The 22,910-nt window shown below is 42.9% G+C and overlaps 1 protein-coding gene across 2 annotated transcripts; it reads right to left on the bottom strand.

Annotated features, from left to right (window-relative positions):
• Positions 1–5,750: 5,750 nt before the first annotated feature.
• LOC106605403 (uncharacterized) lies at positions 5,751–22,359 on the bottom strand. Of its 2 annotated transcripts, XM_014201005.2 has the most exons (14): positions 22,133–22,359; positions 20,834–21,172; positions 20,350–20,613; positions 20,005–20,040; positions 19,401–19,573; positions 19,011–19,173; positions 18,124–18,185; positions 17,636–17,828; positions 14,991–15,176; positions 7,422–7,577; positions 7,157–7,230; positions 6,834–6,860; positions 6,292–6,338; positions 5,751–6,014 (listed from the first exon to the last, which is right to left on the bottom strand). In XM_014201005.2, the coding sequence occupies exons 1-14, from the start codon at positions 22,209–22,211 to the stop codon at positions 5,954–5,956; spliced, it is 1,860 nt and encodes a 619-aa protein (XP_014056480.1). In that variant the 5' UTR covers positions 22,212–22,359; the 3' UTR covers positions 5,751–5,953. The 2 variants fall into 2 exon arrangements, with proteins under 2 accessions (XP_014056480.1, XP_045574503.1); XM_045718547.1 differs by lacking the exon at positions 5,751–6,014 and having other exon boundaries at positions 6,294–6,338; positions 7,345–7,577.
• Positions 22,360–22,910: the final 551 nt, after the last annotated feature.

Raw genomic sequence — 22,910 nt, 5'->3', positions numbered from 1 at the left:
TTCCCCATTCTCCATACGGGACAAGCGACGTGCATTAACTACTCCAGAATTTTTTTGCCTAAGATATTGATTATCAATGTCCAATGGGACGCAAGAGAACACATTTTACCGGTGCCCTGATCCAAAAATCAAAGCATCGATAATTTAGCAAGCAACAATGCACGCTTATTTTGTTCTTTAGATACACACGATATCAAATCAAATGTATTTATAAAGTATTTTTTACATCAGCAGATGTCACAATGTGCTTAACACCATACCACTCCTGTTTACTTTGCATCCACTTTTCCCAACGCCTTATTCACAATCCTCGTGACTTCAAAAGGGTTTCCCAAATGAACATACTTATCCAGAAAAACGTACTCTAACAAGCAACGACTAATTTGCCACAAGAATTTTAGCCGTTTTTGTACTATTCTTGGGCTTCACTGTTGTCCACTCATCTTTCTCACTAGCTGTAGTCGACGCGCTTTCATCTTCAAACAACACTTCCACTTCCGCCATCTCAAACCTTTCTCGGAAGAACTTGTCACTTTCCATGCACGAGTTTTAGGATAAATAATTATTAATTTTACTGTCGTAATAAATGCTGCAATAACACAATTGTGACAATGACATTTGGTTTGATAACAGACAATAAAGATTCCTTTGACCCGTTTATTTGGTGATGTTTATTGAAACAAAAGTCCAAGGTGAAGGTTTACATTTACCCCAGCCCAGATCTTTCCCTAATGGCCAGTGATCAATATCACCATAAACTTCATACCACTTGACTTATTCCAAATTTTTCCGTTACAGCCTGAATGCCAAAATTATCTCCCCCATCTAACACAAAATAACCCATAATGAAAGAAGTGAAAACATGTTTTCCTCTAGGAAAAAAAAAGTTTGGATACACTTACTCATTTCAGAGTTTTAATTTATTTGTGCTATTTTCGACATTGTAGAAAAATAGTGAATACATCAAAACTATGAGATAACACATATGGAATCATGTAGAAACCAAAAAAGTATTAAACAAATCAAAATATATTTTGTATTTGAGATTCTTCAAAGTAGCCACCCTTTGCCTTGATGACAGCTTTGCACACTCTTAGCATGCTCTCAACCAGCTTGACGAGGTAGTCACCTGGAATAGATTTTAATTAACAGGTGTGCCTTGTTAAAAGTTAATTTGTGGAATTTCTTTCCTTCTTAATGCGTTTGAGCCAATCAGTTGTGTTGTGACAAGGTAGGGTTGCTATACAGAAGATAGCCCTATTTGGTAAAAGACCAAGTCCATATTATGGCAAGAACAGCTCAAATAGGCAAAGAGAAACGACTGTCCATCATTACTTTAAGACATGAAGGTCAGTCAATGCGGGAAATTTCAAGAACTTTGAAAGTTTCTTCAAGTGCAGTTGCAAAAACCATCAAGGTCTATGATGAAACTGGCTCTCATGAGGACCGCCACAGGAAAGGAAGACCCAGAGTTACCTCTGCTGCAGAGGATAAGTTCATTAGAGTTACCAGCCTCACAAATTGCAGCCCAAATAAATTCTTCACAGAGTTCAAGTAACAGACTCAGCTCAACATCAACTGTTCAGAGGAGACTGCGTGAATCAGGCCTTCATTGTCAAATTGCTGCAAAGAAACCACTACTAAAGGACACCAATAATAAGAAGAGACTTGCTTGGGCCAAGAAAAACAAGCAATGGACATTAGACTGGTGGAAATCTGTCCTTTGGTCTGATGAGTCCAAATTTGAGATTTTTGGTAAAAACCGCTGTGTCTTTGTGAGACGCAGAGTAGGTGAACGGATGATCGCCGCATGTGTGGTTCCCACTGTGAAGCAGGGAGGAGGAGGTGTGATGGTGTGGGTTTGCTTTGTTGGTGACACTGTCAGTGATTTATTTAGAATTCAAGGCACACTTAACCAGCATGGCTACCACAGCATTCTGCAGAGGTATGCCATCCCATCTGGTTTATGCTTAGTGGGACTATCATTTGTTTTTCAACAGGACATTGACCCAAACACACCTCCAGGCTGTGTAAGGGCTATTTGAACAAGAAGGAGAGTGAAGGGGTGCTGCATTAGATGACCTGACCTCCACAATCCCCCAACCTCAACCCAATTGAGATGGTTTGGGATGAGTTGGTCTGCAGAGTGAAGGAAAAGCAACCAATAAGTGCTCAGCATATGTGGGAACTCCTTCAAGACAGTTGGTAAAACATTCCTCATGAACCTGGTTGAGAGAATGCCAAGAGTGTGCAAAGCTGTCATCAAGGCAAATGGTGGCTTCTTTGAAGAATCAAAAATATAAAACATATTTTCATTTGTTTAACACTATTTTGCTTACTACATGATTCCATGTGTGTTATTTCATAGTATTGATGCCTTTACTATTATTCTTCAATGTAGAAAATGGTAAAAATAAATAAAAACCCTTGAATGATTAGCTGTGTTTAAACCTTTGACTGGTACTGTATATACAGTTGAAGTCAGAAGTTTACATACACCTAAGCCTGTCACGTCCTGACCAGCAGAGGGAGTAGTTGTGTAGTATGTTGGTCAGGACGTGGCAGAAGAAGTCTGTATGTGTTTTCTAGTATGTCTGTTTCTGTGTTAGTCTTGTGACTCCTGATCAGGAACAGCTGGATATCGTTGTTCCTGATTGGGAGTCATATATTAGGAGTGTGTTTTTCACCTGGGGTTTGTGGGTTGTTGGTTTAGCACTGCTTTATCTTAGCATGCTAACTGTTCCTGGCGGTCTATTTATTTTTTTGTATTTTTTTTTTGTTGTATTTTTGTATTTTTTTTGTTGGGGGGGGGTGTTCGTTCTATTCTAATTAAATAGAAAGATGAGCATTCACAGCCATTCACCACGACAGCCGTTACAAAGCCAAATATATTTAAGCTCAGTTTTTCACAATTCCTAGCATTTAATCCTAGTAAAAATTCCCTGTTTTAGGTCAGTTAAGATCACCACTTTATTTTAAGAATGTGAAATGTCAGAATAATACTAGAGAGAATGATTTATTTCAGCTTTTATTTTTCATCACATTCCCAGTGGGTGAGAAGTTTACATACACTCAATTAGTATTTGGCAGCATTGCCTTTAAATTGTTTAACTTAGGTCAAACGTTTCAGGTAGCCTTCCACAAGCTTCCCACAATAAGTTGGGTGAATTTTGGCCCATTCCTCCTGACAGAGCTGGTGTAACTGAGTCAGGTTTGTAGGCCTCCTTGCTTGCACAGGCCTTTTCAGTTCTGCCCACAAACTTTCTATAGGATTGAGATCAGGGCTTTGTGATGGCCACTCCAATGACTCTGTTGTCCTTAAGCCATTTTGCCAGAAGTTTGGAAGTATGCTTGGGGTCATCGTCCATTTGGAAGACCCATTTGCGATCAAGCTTGAACTTCCTGACTGATGTCTTGAGATGTTGCTTCAATATATCCACATAATTTTCCTACCTCATGATGCCATCTATTTTGTGAAGTGCACCAGTCCCTCCTGCAGCAAAGCACCCCCACAACATGATGCTGCCACCCCCGTGCTTCGTGGTTGGGATGGTGTTCTTTGGCTTGCAAGCCTCCCCCTTTTTCCTCCAAACATAACGATGGTCATTATGACCAAACAGTTCTTTTTTTGTTTTAATCAGACCAAAGGACATTTCTCCAAAAAGTATAATCTTTGTCCCCATGTGCAGTTGCAAACCATAGTCTGGCTTTTTTATGGTGGTTTTGGAGCAGTGGCTTCTTCCTTGCTGAGCGGCCTTTCAGGTGACGTCGATATAGGACTCGTTTTACTGTGGATACAGATACTTTTATACCTGTTTCCTCCAGCATCTTCACAAGGTCCTTTGCTGTTGTTCTGGGATTGATTTGCACTTTTCACACCAAAGTACGTTCATCTCTAGGAGACAGAACGCGTCTCCTTCCTGAGCGGTATGACGGCTGCGTGGTCCCATGGTGTTTATACTTGCGTACTATTGTTTGTACAGATGAACGTGGTACCTTCAGGCAATTAAAAATGGCTCCCAAGGATGAACCAGACTACAATTTATTTTCTGAGGTCTTGGCTGATTTATTTTGATTTTCCCATAATGTCAAGCAAAGAGGCACTGAGTTTGAAGGTAGGCCTTGAAATACATCCACAGGTACACCTCCAGTTGACTCAAATGATGTCCATTAGCCTATCAGAAGATTCTAAAGCCATGACATAATTTTCTTGAATTTTCCAAGCTGTTTAAACGCACAGTCAACTAAGTGTATGTAAACTTCTGACCCACTGAAATTGTGATTCAGTGAATTATTAGTGAAATAATCTGTCTGTAAACAATTGTTGGAAAAATTACTTGTGTCATGCACAAAGTAGATGTCCTAATCAACTTGCCAAAACTATAGTTTGTTAACAAGAAATTTGTGGAGTGGTTGAAAAACGAGTTGTAATGACTCCAACCTAAGTGTATGTAAACTTCCGACTTACATATATATATTATACTTTGTTGTACTTTTTACCCCTTTTCTCCCCAATTTCGTGATATCGAATTGGTAGTTACAGTCTTGTCCCATTGCTGCAACTCCCGTACAGACTCGGGAGAGGCGAAGGTCGAGAGCCATGCGTCCTCAGAAACACAACACTGCCAGGCCGTACTCCTACTTGACACACTGCTCACTTAACCCGGAAGCCAGCCGCACCAATGTGTCGGAGGAAACACCATCCAACTGGAGACCGTGTCAGCGTGCATGCACCCGGCATGCCACGGGAGTCGCTAGAGCACGATGGGACAAGGTCATTCCGGCTGGCCAAACCCTCCCATAACCCGGACGACGCTGGGCTAATTGTACGCTGCCTCATGGGTCTCCCGGTCACGGCCGGCTGCGATACAGCCTGGGACCCAACCCGGATCTGTAGTGACACCTCTAGCACTGCGATGTAGTGCCTTAGACCGCTGCACCACTCGGGAGGCTATTAGATCTATTTTTATAAATAAAAAAACTATCTAGTCCTTGCCGATGACAAGCATACTCACCATGAAGAGTGATACTCAGTGATGTGTTGTGTTTGCCCCAAACATAGCGCTTTGTATTCAGGACATTAAGCTAATTTCTATTGACACATTTTTTTCCGTTTTATTTTAGTGCCTTATTGCAAACAGGATGCATGTTTTGGAATATTTTTATTCTGTACAGGCTTGCTTCTTTTCACTCTGTCATTTAGGTTAGTATTGTGGAGTAACTTCAATGGTGTTGATCCGTCCTCAGTTTTCTCCTATCACAGCCATTAAACTCTTTAACTGTTTTGAAGTCACCATTGGCCTTATAGTGAAATCCCTGAGCGGTTTCCTTCCTCTCCGGCAACTGAGTTAGGAAGAACGCCTGTATCTTTGAACTGACTGGGTGTATTGATACACCATCCAAAGTGTAATTAATAACGTCATCATCCTCAAACGGACATTCAATGCCTGTTTTTTAAAATGTTTACCCATCTGCCAATAGGTGCTCTTCTTTGTGAGGCATAGGAAAACATCCCTCGTCTTTGTGGTTGAATCAGTGTTTGAAATTCACTGCTCGACTGAGGGACCTTACAGATATAGTAATTGTATGTGTGGGGTACAGAGATGAGTTAGTAATTCAAAAATCATGTTAAAGACTATTATTGCACACAGAGTGAGTCCATGCAACTTATGATGTGACTTGTTAAGCAAATTTTTACTCCTGAACTTATTTAGGCTTGCCTTAACAAAGGGGTTGAATACTTATTGACTTAAGACATTTCAGCTTTACATTTTTTATTAATTTGTAAAAATGTCAAAAAACATAATTCCACTTTGACATTATCGGGTATTGTGTGTTGGCTAGTGACATAAAATCTCAACGTAATCCATTTAGGCTGTAACACAACAAAATGTGAAAAAAGTCAAGGCACTGTAAATGTCCATATACTGAACAGAGGTGAGATAATATTGCTTCAAGCTTTTGCTGATAAATCCTGAGATGTGGAGGTCTCCAGAAGACTGCATGATTTGTATCTGAAAGGAGAACACACTCATAAACCACACAGACACAGGTACACACACACAAACGTATACACCCATGCATGACGTGCTGCACGTCGCACCCAATACCACACACACACACTTCACTGTCAGTGCATTATGTGACATTATTACTATGTTACTGACGTGCAGGTTGACAGTGCCATAGTGATGTTCAGAGTTGATGGGGGTGAAAGGGCCTGTGAAGGGCAGATGGGAAATTGTGACAGAAACGTACACCACGCATGACCCAGGGCTATTTAATTCTTACCGATCCAATTCCTCATAGACATCATCCTCCACTCTGGGCTTCAGGTCCTGAGAAGAAGAGGAGAAGAAGAGGAGAAGAAGAGGAGGGAGAGAGAGAAGTGGTGGGAGGGAGGGAGGAAGGGAGGGAGGGAGGGAGGGAGAAGGGCATAGTACAGCAAGTGATAGGAGGGGAGGAGAAGAATAGAAAGACAGAGGCATTGTAGAATGAGAGAGGAGAGAGAGGGGAGGAAGGGGGTGAAGGGTTGGAAGGTAGAGAGAGACAAGTGGGAGGGAGAGGAGAGTACATTTAAAGGCATCCTCCTGGGTGTGATGCGATTGATTTGTTAATATCACTAATGTAAGACTGACAGTTAAGAACTGACAGGTTTTTCTAAAGCACAGGACTGATGGGGGAGACATATCTGCTGACAGAAGAGGGAGAGACACACACACTGAGGACAGACTAGCAAGGGAGGCCACTATAACCTCACCTCCCCACACACACACAGACTCAGGGGAACGCTTTTGTGTCTGTGATGCTGAGAACAGAACACAATAACTCACCATGTACACTGAACCCTGGGGAGAAGTCTATAGGGAGAGAGGAGAGAAAACAGTGTTCAATAACCACACAGACAGACAGAGAGAGAGAGAGAGAGAGAAGGGTAGAGAAATATAGAGAAATGGAGAGGCAGGGAGTTAGATGAGGGGTAAAGAAGAAGTGGGAAAACAAAGGAAAACGAAGAGAGAAGAAGAGAGAGACAGAAACAGAGGGCCAGAGACAGGAAATGAAATGGTGGGGAGACAGAAGGAGGAGAGAGAGAGGGAGAAGAGAACAGAGATTCATCAGAGAGTATTGAGATACAGAGAAGGCATGAATCCATCACCTGTCTGACATCCTCAGGATTCTCATAGATATTTTCCACTTCCCCAGAGTAGTGGGAGAGAGACTGTTCAATACCTGTGGAGAAACAGACACAAGCACACACACACAAACACACACACACACAGTGAGAGGCAGATTTCCAGATTCCTTGCATCGACCTCATAATATGTCATGCCCCAGATCACTCACTGCAGTTGACAGGTCCAGAAATGGAGAGAACACAAGAAGGTAGGGATGTCGAAAAAGAAACCCGCCGGAAGACTCACCGTGGCGAGAAATGTCTTTCTGTCTCCATAGCAACACACCGGCAACCGCGGCAACCAGGGGCACCAGGAGTAATAAAGCAGAGAGGAAGGGAAGGAGCGAGGCAATGTTGCTCTCTGGGTGAGGAGGAGAGATAGAAGTAGTGCTCTCTGTGTTGTCTGAGAGAAGAGGAGAGAAAGACGTGAGAAAGAGAAAAAGAGAATAAGTTAATGAGTGTTGTATGAATTGAACACTTGTACATTAATGATTAGTGAACAGTATAGTCTCATTCCCAGCAGGGGGCAGGCCTGATCCCTGGTTTAGCTCCAGAGAGGTCCTATTGAAATAGCTAGAGACAAGATGGGAGGATGAGTCAATGTGGGTATGTTAAAATTCCTCCAAGATCACTGAAGCTAATTGCTATATGTCTAACTCCTTATCATGGCAAGACACTCAGTATAAATCCTGTGTCACACTCCATACAGTATACTCTGGATGAAACAGAACGATGAAAGAGAAGGTTGGGAGGGGAGACATGGAATTATTACATGACATAACCATGTGATTAGCTCATGGTATTCAAATTAGCCATTTGTAGACTGACGAAGCACCACACGCGACATGAATACAGTCGTCTGGTGTGTTTGCATGGTGAGGTGAGTTGACATCATTCATGCAAACAGACACAGGGAGACATGGGAGCTGTGTGGGAGGGGTCAGTTACCACAGTGACAACTACCTGCTCCCAAGCATCCAGAATATAACAGAGACTTTGATGTCACCAGTGTATATCCTCATTTCTATATATATCTCTTCATTTGTATACCAGCGATGTGACCATTACTAACATGTTACTGTTAATTATATATTGCTAATTTATGATGATTCTATTATGAGGTTGCAAGTATTTCTGGATAAAAAAACTCAATTTGATAGCACCCATGTTTTATTTGTACTAAAAAGTTCTGGGACACTGTAAAGTCCATGGTGAATAAGAGCACCTCCTCCCAGCTGCCCACTGCACTGAGGCTAGGAAACACTGTTACCACCAATAAATCCACAATAATTCAGAATTTCAATAAGCATTTCTCTACGGCTGGCCATGCTTTCCACCTGGCTACCCCTACCCCAGACAAATGCCCTGCTCTCCCCACAGTAACTCGCCACGAACCTCCCCCACTTCTCCTTCACCCAAATCCAGATAGCTGATGTTCTGAAAGAGCTGCAAAATCTGGACCCCTACAAATCAGCTGGGCTAGACAATCTGGACCCTCTCTTTCTAAAATGATCTGCCGACACCTTGATAGCAAACCAAGAAATACTCTATGGAGACTTAATACAAGCATGCTGAATGATCCAGCATTCAAGGAATGAATAAAGACAGAATTGAACATCTATCTGGAGAATAATGATAACGGGGAAGTATCTCCTGCTACATTGTGGGATGCAGCTAAGGCGGTTATTAGAGGAAAGATCATAGCCACATCATCTCTCAAGAAAAAGATTAAAGCACAAAACTGCTGAAATGACAGGAAACACTAAGAAACTTAGAACGATCTCATAGTCAATACAAAGATCCTCTTATATTACGAGAGATTCAAAAGGTAAAACAGGAAATTGACCAGATTTATAGAGAAGAAGTAGAGAAAAAGCTCAGGTTCCTGAAACAACGATATTATGAAGCAGGCTCAAAGGCAACCAAATAACTAGCATGGAGACTCAGGAAACAACAAGCACAGAATACCATTTTCAAAATAAAAGACCCCAAAACAAAGAAGATCACATGCAAATTAGATGAAATACAGAATGCATTTGAATCATATTACACAAATCTGTACAAGCAACCAGAGAAGGCAGATGCACAGACAATAGAGCATTTTATGATCTCACAATATCTCAACTAAAAGTAAACAAGTCTCCAGGCACTAATGGCTTCCCTTCAGAATGGTTCAAGACCTTCAGAGAACAACTAACACCTCTACCTAAGGCCTGTTTTAACTGGACTCTGAGGGAGGGGGGGTCTCCCACTGTCATGGAGAGAGGCCATCATATCTGTAATCCCAAAAGAGGGTAAAGATAAGAAGGAATGCAGTTCATATAGACCTATCACAATTCTTAACACGGATTATAAACTATATGCATCAATAATAGCCAAAAGAATGGAGAACATAATCCCAGAATTGATTGACGGAGATCAAACTGGTTTCATACAAAATAGGCAGACACAGGACAATAGAAGAACACTACATGTCATGGACCACATTACTCAGAATAAGACAAGTGCTATATTAATCAGTCTTGATGCAGAAAAAGCATTTGATTCAGTGGGATGGGATTACCTATTCCAAGTTATGGAAAGATTTGGTTTCAACAAAGAAGTGATACAGTGCATCAATACACCGTATTCGTGTCCGACCGCTAGAATAAAGATAAATGGACATTTGTCACGAACGATAAAATTAGAGCGAGGGGCAGGACAAGGCTGTAATCTTTCACCCACGCTCTTCTCCTTGTACCCCGAACCATTAGCACAGGCAATAAGACAGGACCCAACCTTAGAGGAAATAACAATAAGAGGCAGTGAACATAAGATATGCATTTATGCTGATGACGTTCTGTTATTCCTTAAAGACCCAGGCTCAAGTGTACCTAGATTGATGGATGTTTTACAAACATTTGGAACATATTCAGGGTATGTGCTTAACGTACACAAGACCCAAGCCCTAGTATATAATTACACCCCACAGGAAGAGCTGAAGAGTAGGTATAACGTCCACTGGACTTCTTCATCCATTAAATATCTTGGAGTATATCTACCAAAAGATACAGCCAAACTTTATAGCATGAATTACGATCACATCAACAAGGAAAGAAATGATGACCTAGACAGGTGGAATTCACTTCCCTTAGATCTTAGTAGTAGAATTGAAACAATCAAAATGAACATCCTGCTGAGGTAACTGTATTTGTTTCAATCACTGCCCATAGAAATCCCGCCTAAACAGTTTAGAGAATGGGATAAACGGATATCAAGGTTTATCTGGAACAGTAAGAGACCAAGAATTAGATATACAACATTACAATTACCAAACAACTGTGGGGGTGTGGCCTTACCAAACCTAAAAGATTATTATGTGTCAACCCAATTGAGACCTCTGGTGGGTTGGTGCAATTCAGAATATGAATCCAAATGGAAAGACATTGAGACTACTTTGACAGAGACACCCATACAGTCAGTTTTTGGAAATAAGGACATGGTCATAGAAATATACAGTAGACAAAATCAGTGGATTAATTTCTCTCTGAAGACATGGTTTAGGGTAGTTAAGCAAAATAAATTAGACAGAGAGATCAAACTGCTGAGTTGGCCCGCATACGACCCCAGCTTCATCCCTGCAACTCAGGACAGCAGATTTAAACAATGGATGCAGAAAGGCATCACATCATTCAGTACAATTATGAGGAATGGGGACCTAGATCACTTCCAGGACCTAAGTAAAAAACATGGTTTGGATAAACAAGATTTTTACAGATACCTACAAGTTTGACACTATTTCTTGAGGGAGATAAAAGTGACTGACCCTCGAGCACCTCCAAAATTAATCCAAGTATTCACTAACGCATACAACTTGGGGAGTAACAAAAAAACTATCTCAAATCTCTACTTGGGTATTCAGTCCTCAAAGAAACATTCTACAAACTATATTAAAAAGAAATGGGAGGAGGAACTTAACATTGAAATAACTGATGAAACATGGTTGAACTTATTAGAAACTCAACAAAGCGCCACCAACTCAAGGTCATGGAGAGAATTCTGTTGGAAGAATGTTGTACGTTTCTTCATAACAGCTAAACTGAAATCAAAACAGACTGGCTCCCTACATCCTTGTTGGAGAGAATGCGGCCTATCAAAGCCCCATATACTACCCACCACTGCGACCTGTATGCTCTCGTTGGCTGGCCCTCGCTTCATACTCATTGCCAAACCCACTGGCTCCAGGTCATCTACAAGTCTTTGCTAGGTAAAGCCCTGCCTTATATCAGCTCACTGGTCACCATAGCAGCACCCACCCGTAGCACGCACTCCAGCAGGTATATCTCACTTGTCACCCCCAAAGCCAATTCTTCCTTTGGCCGCCTCTCCTTCCAGTTCTCTGCTGCCAAAGACTAGAACGAACTGCAAAAATCTCTGAAGCTGGAGACTCTTACCTCCCTTACTAGCTTTAAGCACCAGCTGTCAGAGCAGCTCACAGATCACTGCACCTGTACATAGCTCATCTGTAAATAGCCCATCCAATCTACCTCATCCCCATACTGTATTTATTTATTTATCTTGCTCTTTTGCACCCCAGTATCTCTACTTGCACATTCATCTTCTGCACATCCTACCATTCCAGTGTTTAATTGCTATATTGTAATTACTTCCCTGTGGCTCAGTCGGTAGAGCATGGTGTTTGCAACGCCAGCATGGTGTGTGCAACGCCAGGGTTGTGGGTTCGATTCCCACGGGGGGCCAGTACAAAAAAATGCATGAAATGAAATGTATGCATTCACTACTGTAAGTCGCTCTGGATAAGAGCGTCTGCTAAATTACAAAATGTAATGTAAACTGTACTATGCCACCATGGCCTATTTATTGCCTTACCTCTCTTATCCTACCTCATTTTCACATGCTGTATATAGATTTTTCTACTGTATTACTGATTGTATGTTTGTTTATTCCATGTGTAACTCTGTGTTGTTGTATGTGTCGAACTGCTTTGCTTTATCTTGGCCAGGTCGCAGTTGCAAATGAGAACTTGTTCTCAACTAGCCTACCTGGTTAAATAAAAAAGTACTACATCATCAAGTTACAAATTCCAAAAAACGTCCATAAGTTTGTTTTGTAGAAGTTTCCTCTACAGGCCTTCACCTTGCCCTGCTGTCATGACTTATACATGGTGCTCCAAACGAATCAATCATGAAGTGCTGTGTGAGGTGTAATTGATTGGTGGGGGTGGTGTTGGTGTTGGTGTGTGTGTTTGTGTTTGTGTTTGTGTGTGTGTGTGGTTGTGTGTGTGTGTTGGGGTCCATAATGGAATAGTGTGGTGGCAGGGAGTTGACCCCCGGGCCAGGTTGACCTGCTCTGTTCTCAATGCCAGCTTCTTTAACGCTGCATGAATTATGGTAATTGGGTGCAGCGAGGTGAGGCGTAAATACCATCACTCCTCAATGGCCTGGGTGCACCTTTCCTCCCTTCCTTCCTCTCTGCTCTCCTCTAATTACTTTTCCCTACACACTTCCCCACATGACAAACTACTACAGTTTACTATAAAATACTATAGTACTTACTATAGAATGCTGTAGTAAACTGTAATACACTGTAGAATACTATACTCCACATTGTAGTATCCCTCGATCGTGTACTTCTTACTATAGAATTTTGTAGTATACTGTAGAATACTATACTCCACACTGTAGTATCCCTTGATCATGTGTAGTACTTACTATAGAAATGTGTAGTATACTATAGAATACTATACTACACACTATAGTATCCCTTGAGTGTGTATTTCTTACATTATAATATTGTAGTATACTGTAGAATACTATACTACACGCTGTAGTGCTTTCTATAGCATTTTGTAGTATACTGTAGAATACTATACTACACACTGTAGTATCCCTCGACCGTGTCTTCTTACTATAGAATATTGTAGTATACTGTACTCCACACTGTAGTATCTTTTGATAATGTGTAGTACTTACGATAGAAATGTGTAGTATACTATAGAATACTATACTACACACTGTAGTATCCCTCGATCGTGTATTTCTTACATTATAATATTGTAGTATACTGTAGAATACTATACTACACGCTGTAGTGCTTTCTATAGCATTTTGTAGTATACTGTAGAATACTATACTACACACTGTAGTATCCCTCGACCGTGTCTTCTTACTATAGAATATTGTAGTATACTGTACTCCACACTGTAGTATCTTTTGATAATGTGTAGTACTTACGATAGAAATGTGTAGTATACTATAGAATACTATACTACACACTGTAGTATCCCTCGATCGTGTATTTCTTACATTATAATATTGTAGTATACTGTAGAATACTATACTACACGCTGTAGTGCTTTCTATAGCATTTTGTAGTATACTGTAGAATACTATACTACACACTGTAGTATCCCTCGACCGTGTCTTCTTACTATAGAATATTGTAGTATACTGTACTCCACACTGTAGTATCTTTTGATAATGTGTAGTACTTACTATAGAAATGTGTAGTATACTATAGAATACTATACTACACACTGTAGTATCCCTCGATCGTGTATTTCTTACATTATAATATTGTAGTATACTGTAGAATACTATACTACACGCTGTAGTGCTTACTATAGAATTTTGTAGTATACTGTAGAATACTATACGACACACTGTAGTATCCACTCAATCATGTAGTGCTTACTATAAAATTCTGAAGTAAACTGTAGTATACTGTCAAATAATATACTACACACTGTAGTATCACTCGATCATGCGTAGTACTCACTATATAATACAGTGTAGAATACTACAATTTTATCCACAAAAACACTACCGTTTCTTTTACCATAGTAATACTTCAGTATCCAATTTGCATATACCCCACCCATTCCTATCCCCCATATCCCAATTTGTGCCACCCATGAGTGAGAAACTTATATGCCAAATATAGACTATATATTGTGTTCCCTAAAGGTTATAGAAAAGAGCAGAAGCGTTGAATTATCCATTCATATTACAATCAAAGATAATAAAACAAAAACACTTAGTAAATACTACAGTAATGTCTGCAAAAACACTACAGTAGTTACTTTAGTACATACTATAGTTTTTGAAATATAGTAATACTACAGTATTTATACTATAGTAAACTGTAAATACTACAGTCATGTCTGAAAAAACACTACAGTGAATACTAGAGTATATAAATATAGTAATACTACAGTATTTATACCATAGTATACTATATTATTTTTTAATGTGGGTCTATCATCCATCTTTCCCGCTTTGCTCCCCTCTGTTCCTCTATTATTTCCTCCCATCTCGCTCTCTCCCTTCCCTACCTCCCTACTCTTCTCTCCCACATCCCAATAAGAGAGTAAATGGGACAACAAACCACAATACAACGTTCAATCAGCCCTCACAAACAAGAGTTCATTCTAAATGCAACAGTTCCCTTTGCATATCCATTACTCTTGTTAAAGCATTGCTTTGTTGTGTGTCATCATCATGGCTCCTCTGTATCAGTGATGTATTGGGGGTATTGGTAGTGAGCTCATCTTCATAAGGAGATTCATTCAACTGTCAGATCCTTCTGTGGCTGTGTGTGCTTCCTCAGATGCAATGAATGTGAATACATTCCAGAGAGCTGTCCTGGTGTCCTCCCTCACCATTTACACTTATCATCTGAAGAAGTGTTGGGGTGTGAAGAGAGGGAGAGAGAGAAAGAGAGAGAGCGACACAGACACAGACAGACACAGAGAGACAGGGAAACAAATACTATTTGAACCCAGGCGGGTCTGGTGGTGATGACAGTGACCCATTACCTCCGTTGGGACAGAAGCCATATTTCTTATCCTTGTCAAAGTTGTATGTGGTGGAGCACCAGCGGTACCCATCACTGCGACCATCCGTCGTGCAACCTTCATAAGTCTCCCCTAGAAACACGAAGGGGAACACACATGCTTGTCTGTTGCCGTTTCCTCCGAAGGTGTGAAGAACTGTGTGTGTATCTGTGGGAGAAAGACAGGCGACATTTTAGAGTCATGACAATAAAGCAGACGCTTACATTATAACACTCTTACTATGGAGAGAGAGAGAGAGAGAGGAATAGAGGGAGAGATGGAGAGAGACGGCGAGATAAAGACAGAGGAATGGTTTGAAAAATACCGATCAATGTGTTGGGGTTGTATTCTCTCTTTTCCCTTTGAGATCTGTTGTAAACCAAAACACTCTAAGTCAGACAGAGGCCTTATTCCCTATATAGTGCACTAATTTGGACTAGGAACAGTAGAGTTCCATTTAGGACACAGGCCTATAGTGTAGCAGCCAGAAATACATGGTTAGTGGCCATGGTTCTAGTCTATTTCTGCTCTAGCTAACTTCTCCTCATCTTGCCAAGGCAACAGTGTAGCACCGCTGAATGCAGAAACAGTCTGTCACTCCGCCAGCCAGCCAGCCAGCCAGGCAGGCAGGCAGGCAGGCAGGCAGGCAGGCAGGCAGGCAGGCAGGCAGGCAGGCAGGCAGGCAGGCAGGCAGGCAGGCAGGCAGGCAGGCAGGCAGGCAGGCAGGCAGGCAGGCGGGGCTACAAGGTCAGTGCTCTGTGAAGCGTTTTATAGTGGTTGTAGAGCAACTTCAGGTCAACCTGTCTGGCTGTGATAAGCAACAGAACAATGGGTTAAGGATGTAGAATAGGATAGAATAGAATGGAGTAGAATATAATAGAATAGGTGAAGCAGACAACTAGACACCCATTCAAAGCAATGCTCTGTGGTGTGTTGTTGGATCAGACATGGTGTCACGACTCCTACCGAAGGTGACTCCTCTCCCTGTTCGGGTGGCGCTCGGCGTTCGTCGTCACCGGCCTACTAGCTGCCACCGATCCCTTTTTCCTTTTCTGTTTGTTTTGTCTAATTAGTTTCACCTGTTTTCGTTTAGGGTTATTAGTTGGGCTATTTAAGCCAGTAGGCCCGCCTGCTCTGAGTGCGGGCTTAATTATACCCTTCCACAGTGTTGTGTGTGTTGGATAAGTGTACTTTGGGCATTTTGGCGTATTCGTTTGTGCGTAATAAAACGCTGCATTGAACTTTTCTGCCTCCTGCGCCTGACTCTGCACCCCCTACGCCCAGACCGTGACACATGGGACCATATTGGGTGTCATGTGGAAGTTTTCTTCAGTCAATACTTGGCACATCCTCACGCAGAATTCAGTGCCTTTCTCTGTCTTCTATATGTGTACAATTCTTGATATTCTCACTACCATATCGTGGAACATTTAAAGTTTATGTGGAATTTAGAATTGGAATTTAGAATTCATCCTGCCTATTCCATTTCTGGGCTGATTGGTTAGCTCACAACAGGGCCCTGGAGATAACGAGATGAGGATGGAGTGTGCACACATCCAGCACTGAAGGACTGCAGCGACGGGAGAGAGGGATAAACACAGGCAGGTGTGTTTACATAGCTAACGGATTAGCAGCTGAGCTAGCCTGCTGTTCGCTTCTCTCTATTGGGAAGGGATGTCTTGTGTGTTTAGGATTTAGAGCAGTGGTTCCCAACCAGGGGTACTAGGACCCCTGGGGGTACTTGGTCTATCAACAGGGGGTACTTGAGAAGACTTTTAAGACCATAGGCTTACTGGTAAAATGCACACGAGGGGGTACTTCAGGGGTACTCCGGGCAGAGCAGAATTCAGTTGGTGGTACAGTAACCGAAAAAGGTTGGGAACCACTGATCTAGAGCAGTGTCTCCCACCTCCGGTCCTCTTGTACCCCCAACAGTACACATTTTTATTTGTAGCCCCAGACAAGCACCCCTGATTCAACTTGGCAACTAATCATAAGGCCCTCAAAAAGTTGAATCAGGTATGTTTGTCCGTGTGTGCTGTTGGGGCCCACTGATATAGGAGGTTCATGTTCAGTAAACATGGACTTGGATAAGCGCTTATTTGGACATAATGATTATAGTGGTGTTGGCTATAGTGGTGTTAAAGAGCAAAGTATATTTAAAGCTCTCAAATAGCAACACACAAACAGATGAGTTACATAACTTCCTGGTTTTACAACTTCTTTGTTTGTATGGTTCCATCTGAGTGGTTTAAATATACTTTCCCCTTCTGTTAATCACTGATGAGAATCACTGATGGGAACTGACCAGGGGCGGACTGGGACCAGAAATCGGCCCTGACATTTCTAACACATCGGCCCAGACCGCCCCGACTGACTGGGTAGGTGCGAGGAAGAAAGGATAAGATGATAGCTAGAAGGAAAGGAAGCATTGTAAAGGGACTTATTTGGACAAACATGTAGGCCTATATATCTACTGTTGGTCCTGCTAGGTACAGTTAGTTGACACTGACCTGAGAAAAGTTTCGCATTTTTAGCATTACTGATTATGGTTTGCATTAGGAGAGGGTAAGCTGATCTTAGATCTATATCTAAAGACCCAAGTTGGACCGTTTGGTTCTCTCCACCTTTCGGGGGCAGTTTGATGGTGTAAACAGCCTTGACCGCCTGTCCGTTCCGCAGTAGCATGGTGCAGGTGTAGTTCCCAGCCGTGTCCTGGGTGGGGGACAGGGGAACCTCGGTGCTGAGGCGACCCGGGCCAGAGGAGCTCCACTTCAGCGTGCGACTCTGGTTCTGGTGGCTCCACACCACCCGCTTCACCTGGTGGATGGAGGATGATGGATTGGGTTTATACAGTGTGTTCTTCATACACCAGGGCCGTGTTCATTAGGGGACTACGCAATAGAAAACTTACAACAGAAAAAAATGTGTCTTTCTAATTGGAAAAGTCCAGGTTGTCCTTCCCTGTTTCAGTCAGTTTTCCGTTTTGTGCCTAATGAACTCAGCCCAGGTGCTCAAGGAGCCATTTTGTGGCTGAAAGCTCACCACACATCAGCTAACTATGACAGTGAAGAGATGAGGGATGAATGTTGCCAGTCAGGGGATGGTTACCTACCTGGGAGCGCTCTGTATACTGACATGTCAGGACCAGGGCTGTTGGAGAATGTCTGGCTTTCACTGGGATGGAGGGATAGTGAAAAAGGGGGAAGGAGAGGGGAGTGAGTGGAAGGCAAGGGAGTAAGAAAGAGAAAGACAATGTGAGGTAGGGATAAGGAGAGAGTGAAGGAAGGAAGTACCAATAAGGGGTAGTCAGGGGACAAAAAGAGAAAGGGGGCAAGGGGAGATAGAAGGTGTTGGGGGGGACAATGAACGAATCAGAGATGGGCCAAAATAATATATATTCATTACACAGAATTGCTTCTAATGTGTCGCCTGACGGTGACTGATGCCCCATGTCTCATCAAACCCAAATGAGGATCAATCTGGGTGTAATCAAGCCCTACAGACACACACACGTCTCTATCCGTGATTACAGTGTTTAATGTGTGCCTCCCACAGCCCTGGTGGGAGAGCGGCTGGTATAATCATACATAATTACACCCATAATGAGGCAGGTTAAAAATATATGGGTCCGTGGGGCTGTGTGTGTGTGTGTGTGTGTGTGTGTGTGTGTGTGTGTGTGTGTGTGTGTGTGTGTGTGTGTGTGTGTGTGTGTGTGTGTGTGTGTGTGTGTGTATGTGTGTGTGACAGACGTGTGGAGCAGGGTGACAGTGACAGATCGCTTGGTCATGTCTGGGCAGCTGTAATGGCTGCCAGAGGGACAGTGATTATAAAAGCCTTCCAAGACTGCAGAAATGGACAGACGGGTGTGTGAGTATGTGTGTGAGTATGTGGGAGTTGGACAGTATTTTTAGTTTTTGTTTTTATTCATATTGATATCTCTATATCAGACATAAATACATAACTCTTCTCTCTTCACTCCTCCCTCTTCCCCCTCTGTACCTTGGAGGATGCTAAGCAGGGTCCTCTGGCTGAACACGTTGTCATTGAGGAAGACCTCACACATGTAGAGGCCTCCGTCATTCAGCCCCGGGCTCAGCAGGAAGGAGAAGATACCCTCTTTTGGGGTAGACAATGGCCCATCCAGGCTCAACTGGGCATGAGTCTAGATCAATCAAATTCATTCAATCACATTCATTTATAAAGGCTCTTTCTATGTCGGCAGTTGTCATAAAGTGCTTTTACAGTAACCCGGCCGGGACCCTGTGGAGCAGGCAGAAACAGAAGCACGGTAGCTAGGAAAACCCCCTTGAAGGAAGAAACCTGTAGAGGAACTCAGTTCATACGCACGCAAGCATGAACACATACACACACATCCTCTTCTGGGTGTACCTTGCTTTTCTCTGTGCGGTCCCTCCAGCGGTCATACCCGTAGACCAGGGTTGTGGTGTTGGTGTTTCTGCTGTCTGGGGGCTTCCAATAGAGCAGGACATAGTCGCCCTGCATCGGAGAGCAGGCGAGGGTGAGAGGGGTCTGGGTGAGACTGGCCATAGAGATCTGAGGACCTAGGGAGGGGGAGAGGAGAGGGAGGGGGAGGGAGAGAGAGAATGGGGGGAATGGGTGAGAGGAAGAGAATGAGAATGAGAGGAAGAGAATGAGAGGTATGTAAGTGAGAGAGAGAACGTGAGAGATAAGAAGAGAGCGAGAGAGCGGTGGGGGAACAGTGAGAGAAATATGTGGGGAAGATGGTGGGGTTGAGAGATATAGAGAGGAGGATGAGTGACAGAAGTGGCAGTGGAGAGAGGAACAGAACAGACAGAGGAAAAGAAAGAGAGATAGAGAGGTGCACAGCAGCAACAGGGATTATGTCGTTATGTTTCTGAGAGAGAGCTGGTCCCTCAGTAAGGTCAGTTTGTATTGTGCTGCTTGATCCAAAGGCTGCTGACTCTGTGTTTTAGCTAGACTAGAGTCTACTGTACACGGTGACGTCACTCACTATGGCTTATATTGGTGAACGAGGCCACATTCATACCTAGAAAGAGAGAGAGAGAGAGAGAGAGAGAGAGAGAGAGGGGGTGAGAAGGAGAGGGAGAGAGAGGAAGAACGACAGAGAAGGAACAAGTGAGTGAGAGAAATAAGGGGACAGAAATAAAACATTTGGGTTAGTGTGGGAGCAGTGGATATAGTGGGAGCACATATAAGCACTAGTCAATTATATAACAATGCCAATACAATGCCGATCTAAATACAATGCTTTGTTTGGAGTATTGAGATTCATCCCAGATTCCAATTATGGCATTACACGCTTTCCTCCCTCTCTCCATCCCCCCTCATATCTCACCATCCACGCGGAGGTCCACAGTGAAGGGGAACATAGGGGTGCTGCTGTTACCCCTTGGGTACACCTGGCAGATGTATACCCCCTGGTCAGTGGGGAGTATCTGAGGCAGCTTGGCAATCCCCCCCCCTGATCTCCTTGCCAATCGTAGGGGCGTCCCGCCAGGGGACAGCCAGGTTACCTCAGAAACGGCGGAGGCGGGGTTCACTTCTGCCATCAGACGCAGTGTGCTGTACTGAGGGAGAGTGCCTGAAGGAAAGATAGAGACTGGGACCGATGTAGGAGGTAGGAAATAGGAGAAACGATAGAAGAGATTTTTAAAAAAAGTGGGATATTGCTACTACAGTCTGACCTGATTGTGTCAAATAAAGTGGGCATGGGGAATTATTTATACATAATATCTGTATCAATACCATCACAACTGTATATTACATGTATATGGACATACTGTAACGGTAGTTTTGTGTGCAGGACCACAGTTCTATACCTGTGAGGACGGCTAATAGTATGATCTTCTCTCTCAGTTTCTTCTGTTGCTGTATAATCAGACAGGAGTAGCGACCATTGTCCTCCATTTTGGGGACGAACAGCAGAGAGAAGTTCCCAGTTTCCTGAAAGTTTGAGTCAACCAATCGCATGGAAGCCTTTGAGGCTGCGCCTGAGAACTGCTGACTCTCATTGGCCGAGAGGACCAGTTTCCAGTGGTCCACGCTAGGAGACTGCATCTTCCAATTAATGCTCACAGAACCCGTGAGAGGCCAATCAACACAGGGTAAGGTGACTTCCCTGCCAACCATTGTCACGACGACATCACTCCAGTCAGGGTCTGATGACGACAAAAAACACACAAAAAAACAAGTGAGAGAAATAGTGATAGGTCTAACCTTCCAATGGGCTTACAGGGGAACTTCTGCCATGGCTGCTCACACCGATCCAGCTCTATGTGCTCTGTAAAAACTATAGGTGCTATCACTACTGATAGAATCGACCTGAGGAGATAAGAGGTGACTAGTGCTGGAGCCACAATCAACACTCAGACTTAAGCCAGAGACGCTCAGCTCTGCTTCTATAGGACTCTCAAATGGCACCCTATTTCTTAGAGCCCTGGTTCAAAGTAGTGCACTATATAGGTAATAGAGTGCCAGTTGGAACGCAACCCAGGTTTTTATCCTTCCTTTTTAATCAGTAACTGATTTAGATCAGGAAGAGTCAGTGTGTTGTGGACTCTTTAAGCCCAATCAATGGCATTAATGGACCAATTAAACGCCAAGGAGAGTTGAGAGCCAGCCAGACTGGACGGATTAGAGATGTGTATCCCTGGTTTGACCTTCAAACGACAGGAATATTTGTAAACCTCTACTGAAATACTACCTTATTTATAAAATATCAAATTTATTTATAAAGCCCTTCTTACATCAACTGATATCTCAAAGTGCTGTACAGAAACCCAGCCTAAAACCCCAAACAGCAAGCAATGCAGATGTAGAAGCACGGTGGCTAGGAAAAACTCCCTAGAAAGGCCAGAACTTAGGAAGAAACCTAGAGATGAACCAGGCTATGTGGCTATAAAAAAAGGCTATAAAATACTACCTTGATTATTTTGAATGTTATGTTTTCCATATACTTTCTGATAAAAGATCCACTGAACACCGACAGAAGAATCTCACATTCGTTTTCAGCTTCAAAACGAGTGAGTAACCCAGTCATAACAGTTGTACGGGAGAATACTTGCAAGTGAAGGCAATTTGTGCGATGTCATCTATCAATGGTTAAAATTTCACCGTACCTTTAGTGGTCATGTCAGATTGAGTGATGAGCACCACCGAAGAAGAAATAAGAACAAAGAGGAGACATCTAAACTCCATGGTCCAAGTGGAGGCAGCCGAGCAGGTGTAAAGTCAACTCACACACAGACCCACACACACTCTCCACTAGCACCCACGACCACCACAAACAACAGCACCCTTCTCATCTCCAGTTTACTAGCAACATTTCTGTATTCTATAATTGTCATTAACAGAGAATGTGGTTGCGTTCCAAATGGCATCCTATACCCTATTTAATGCACTACTTTTGACCAGGACCAATAGGACTGGTCAAAAGTACTGCACTATATAGGGGATATGGTGCAATTTGGGGCCAAACTTGTGCCTTTGCTTTGAACAGGATACGACCCATCCAAAACCTTGATAGTGTTCAGGAAGAGAGTGTCACTGTGTCCACTGACTGGTAGTCTGTTGGTGACTGATAAACACTTTTAGGACTGGCACAGGGGAAAAAGGCTAGCACAGAAACACAAACACGCACACAGGCAACACGCTCACACACAGGCGCTCACACACGCACGCACACACGCACACACACACAGTATAACACACCAGGCTACATGATGATGTAAACTCATGCTGCAGCTCAGTCACTGTACTATGTATGCTCTTGAACAGAGAGGGAAGAACTTCCCTTGGGATAAAATCCATACAATGACCTCAAACCTGGGGTTGGAGAACGACAAAAGGAACAAACACGTACAGTATACGTGACAGTGAGAAAGGGAAAAAGACCAA

Source organism: Salmo salar, chromosome ssa05 (genome assembly GCF_905237065.1).
Source record: "Salmo salar chromosome ssa05, Ssal_v3.1, whole genome shotgun sequence".
Lineage (NCBI taxonomy): Eukaryota > Metazoa > Chordata > Actinopteri > Salmoniformes > Salmonidae > Salmo > Salmo salar.
This window is presented reverse-complemented; position numbering and strand designations above follow the sequence as displayed.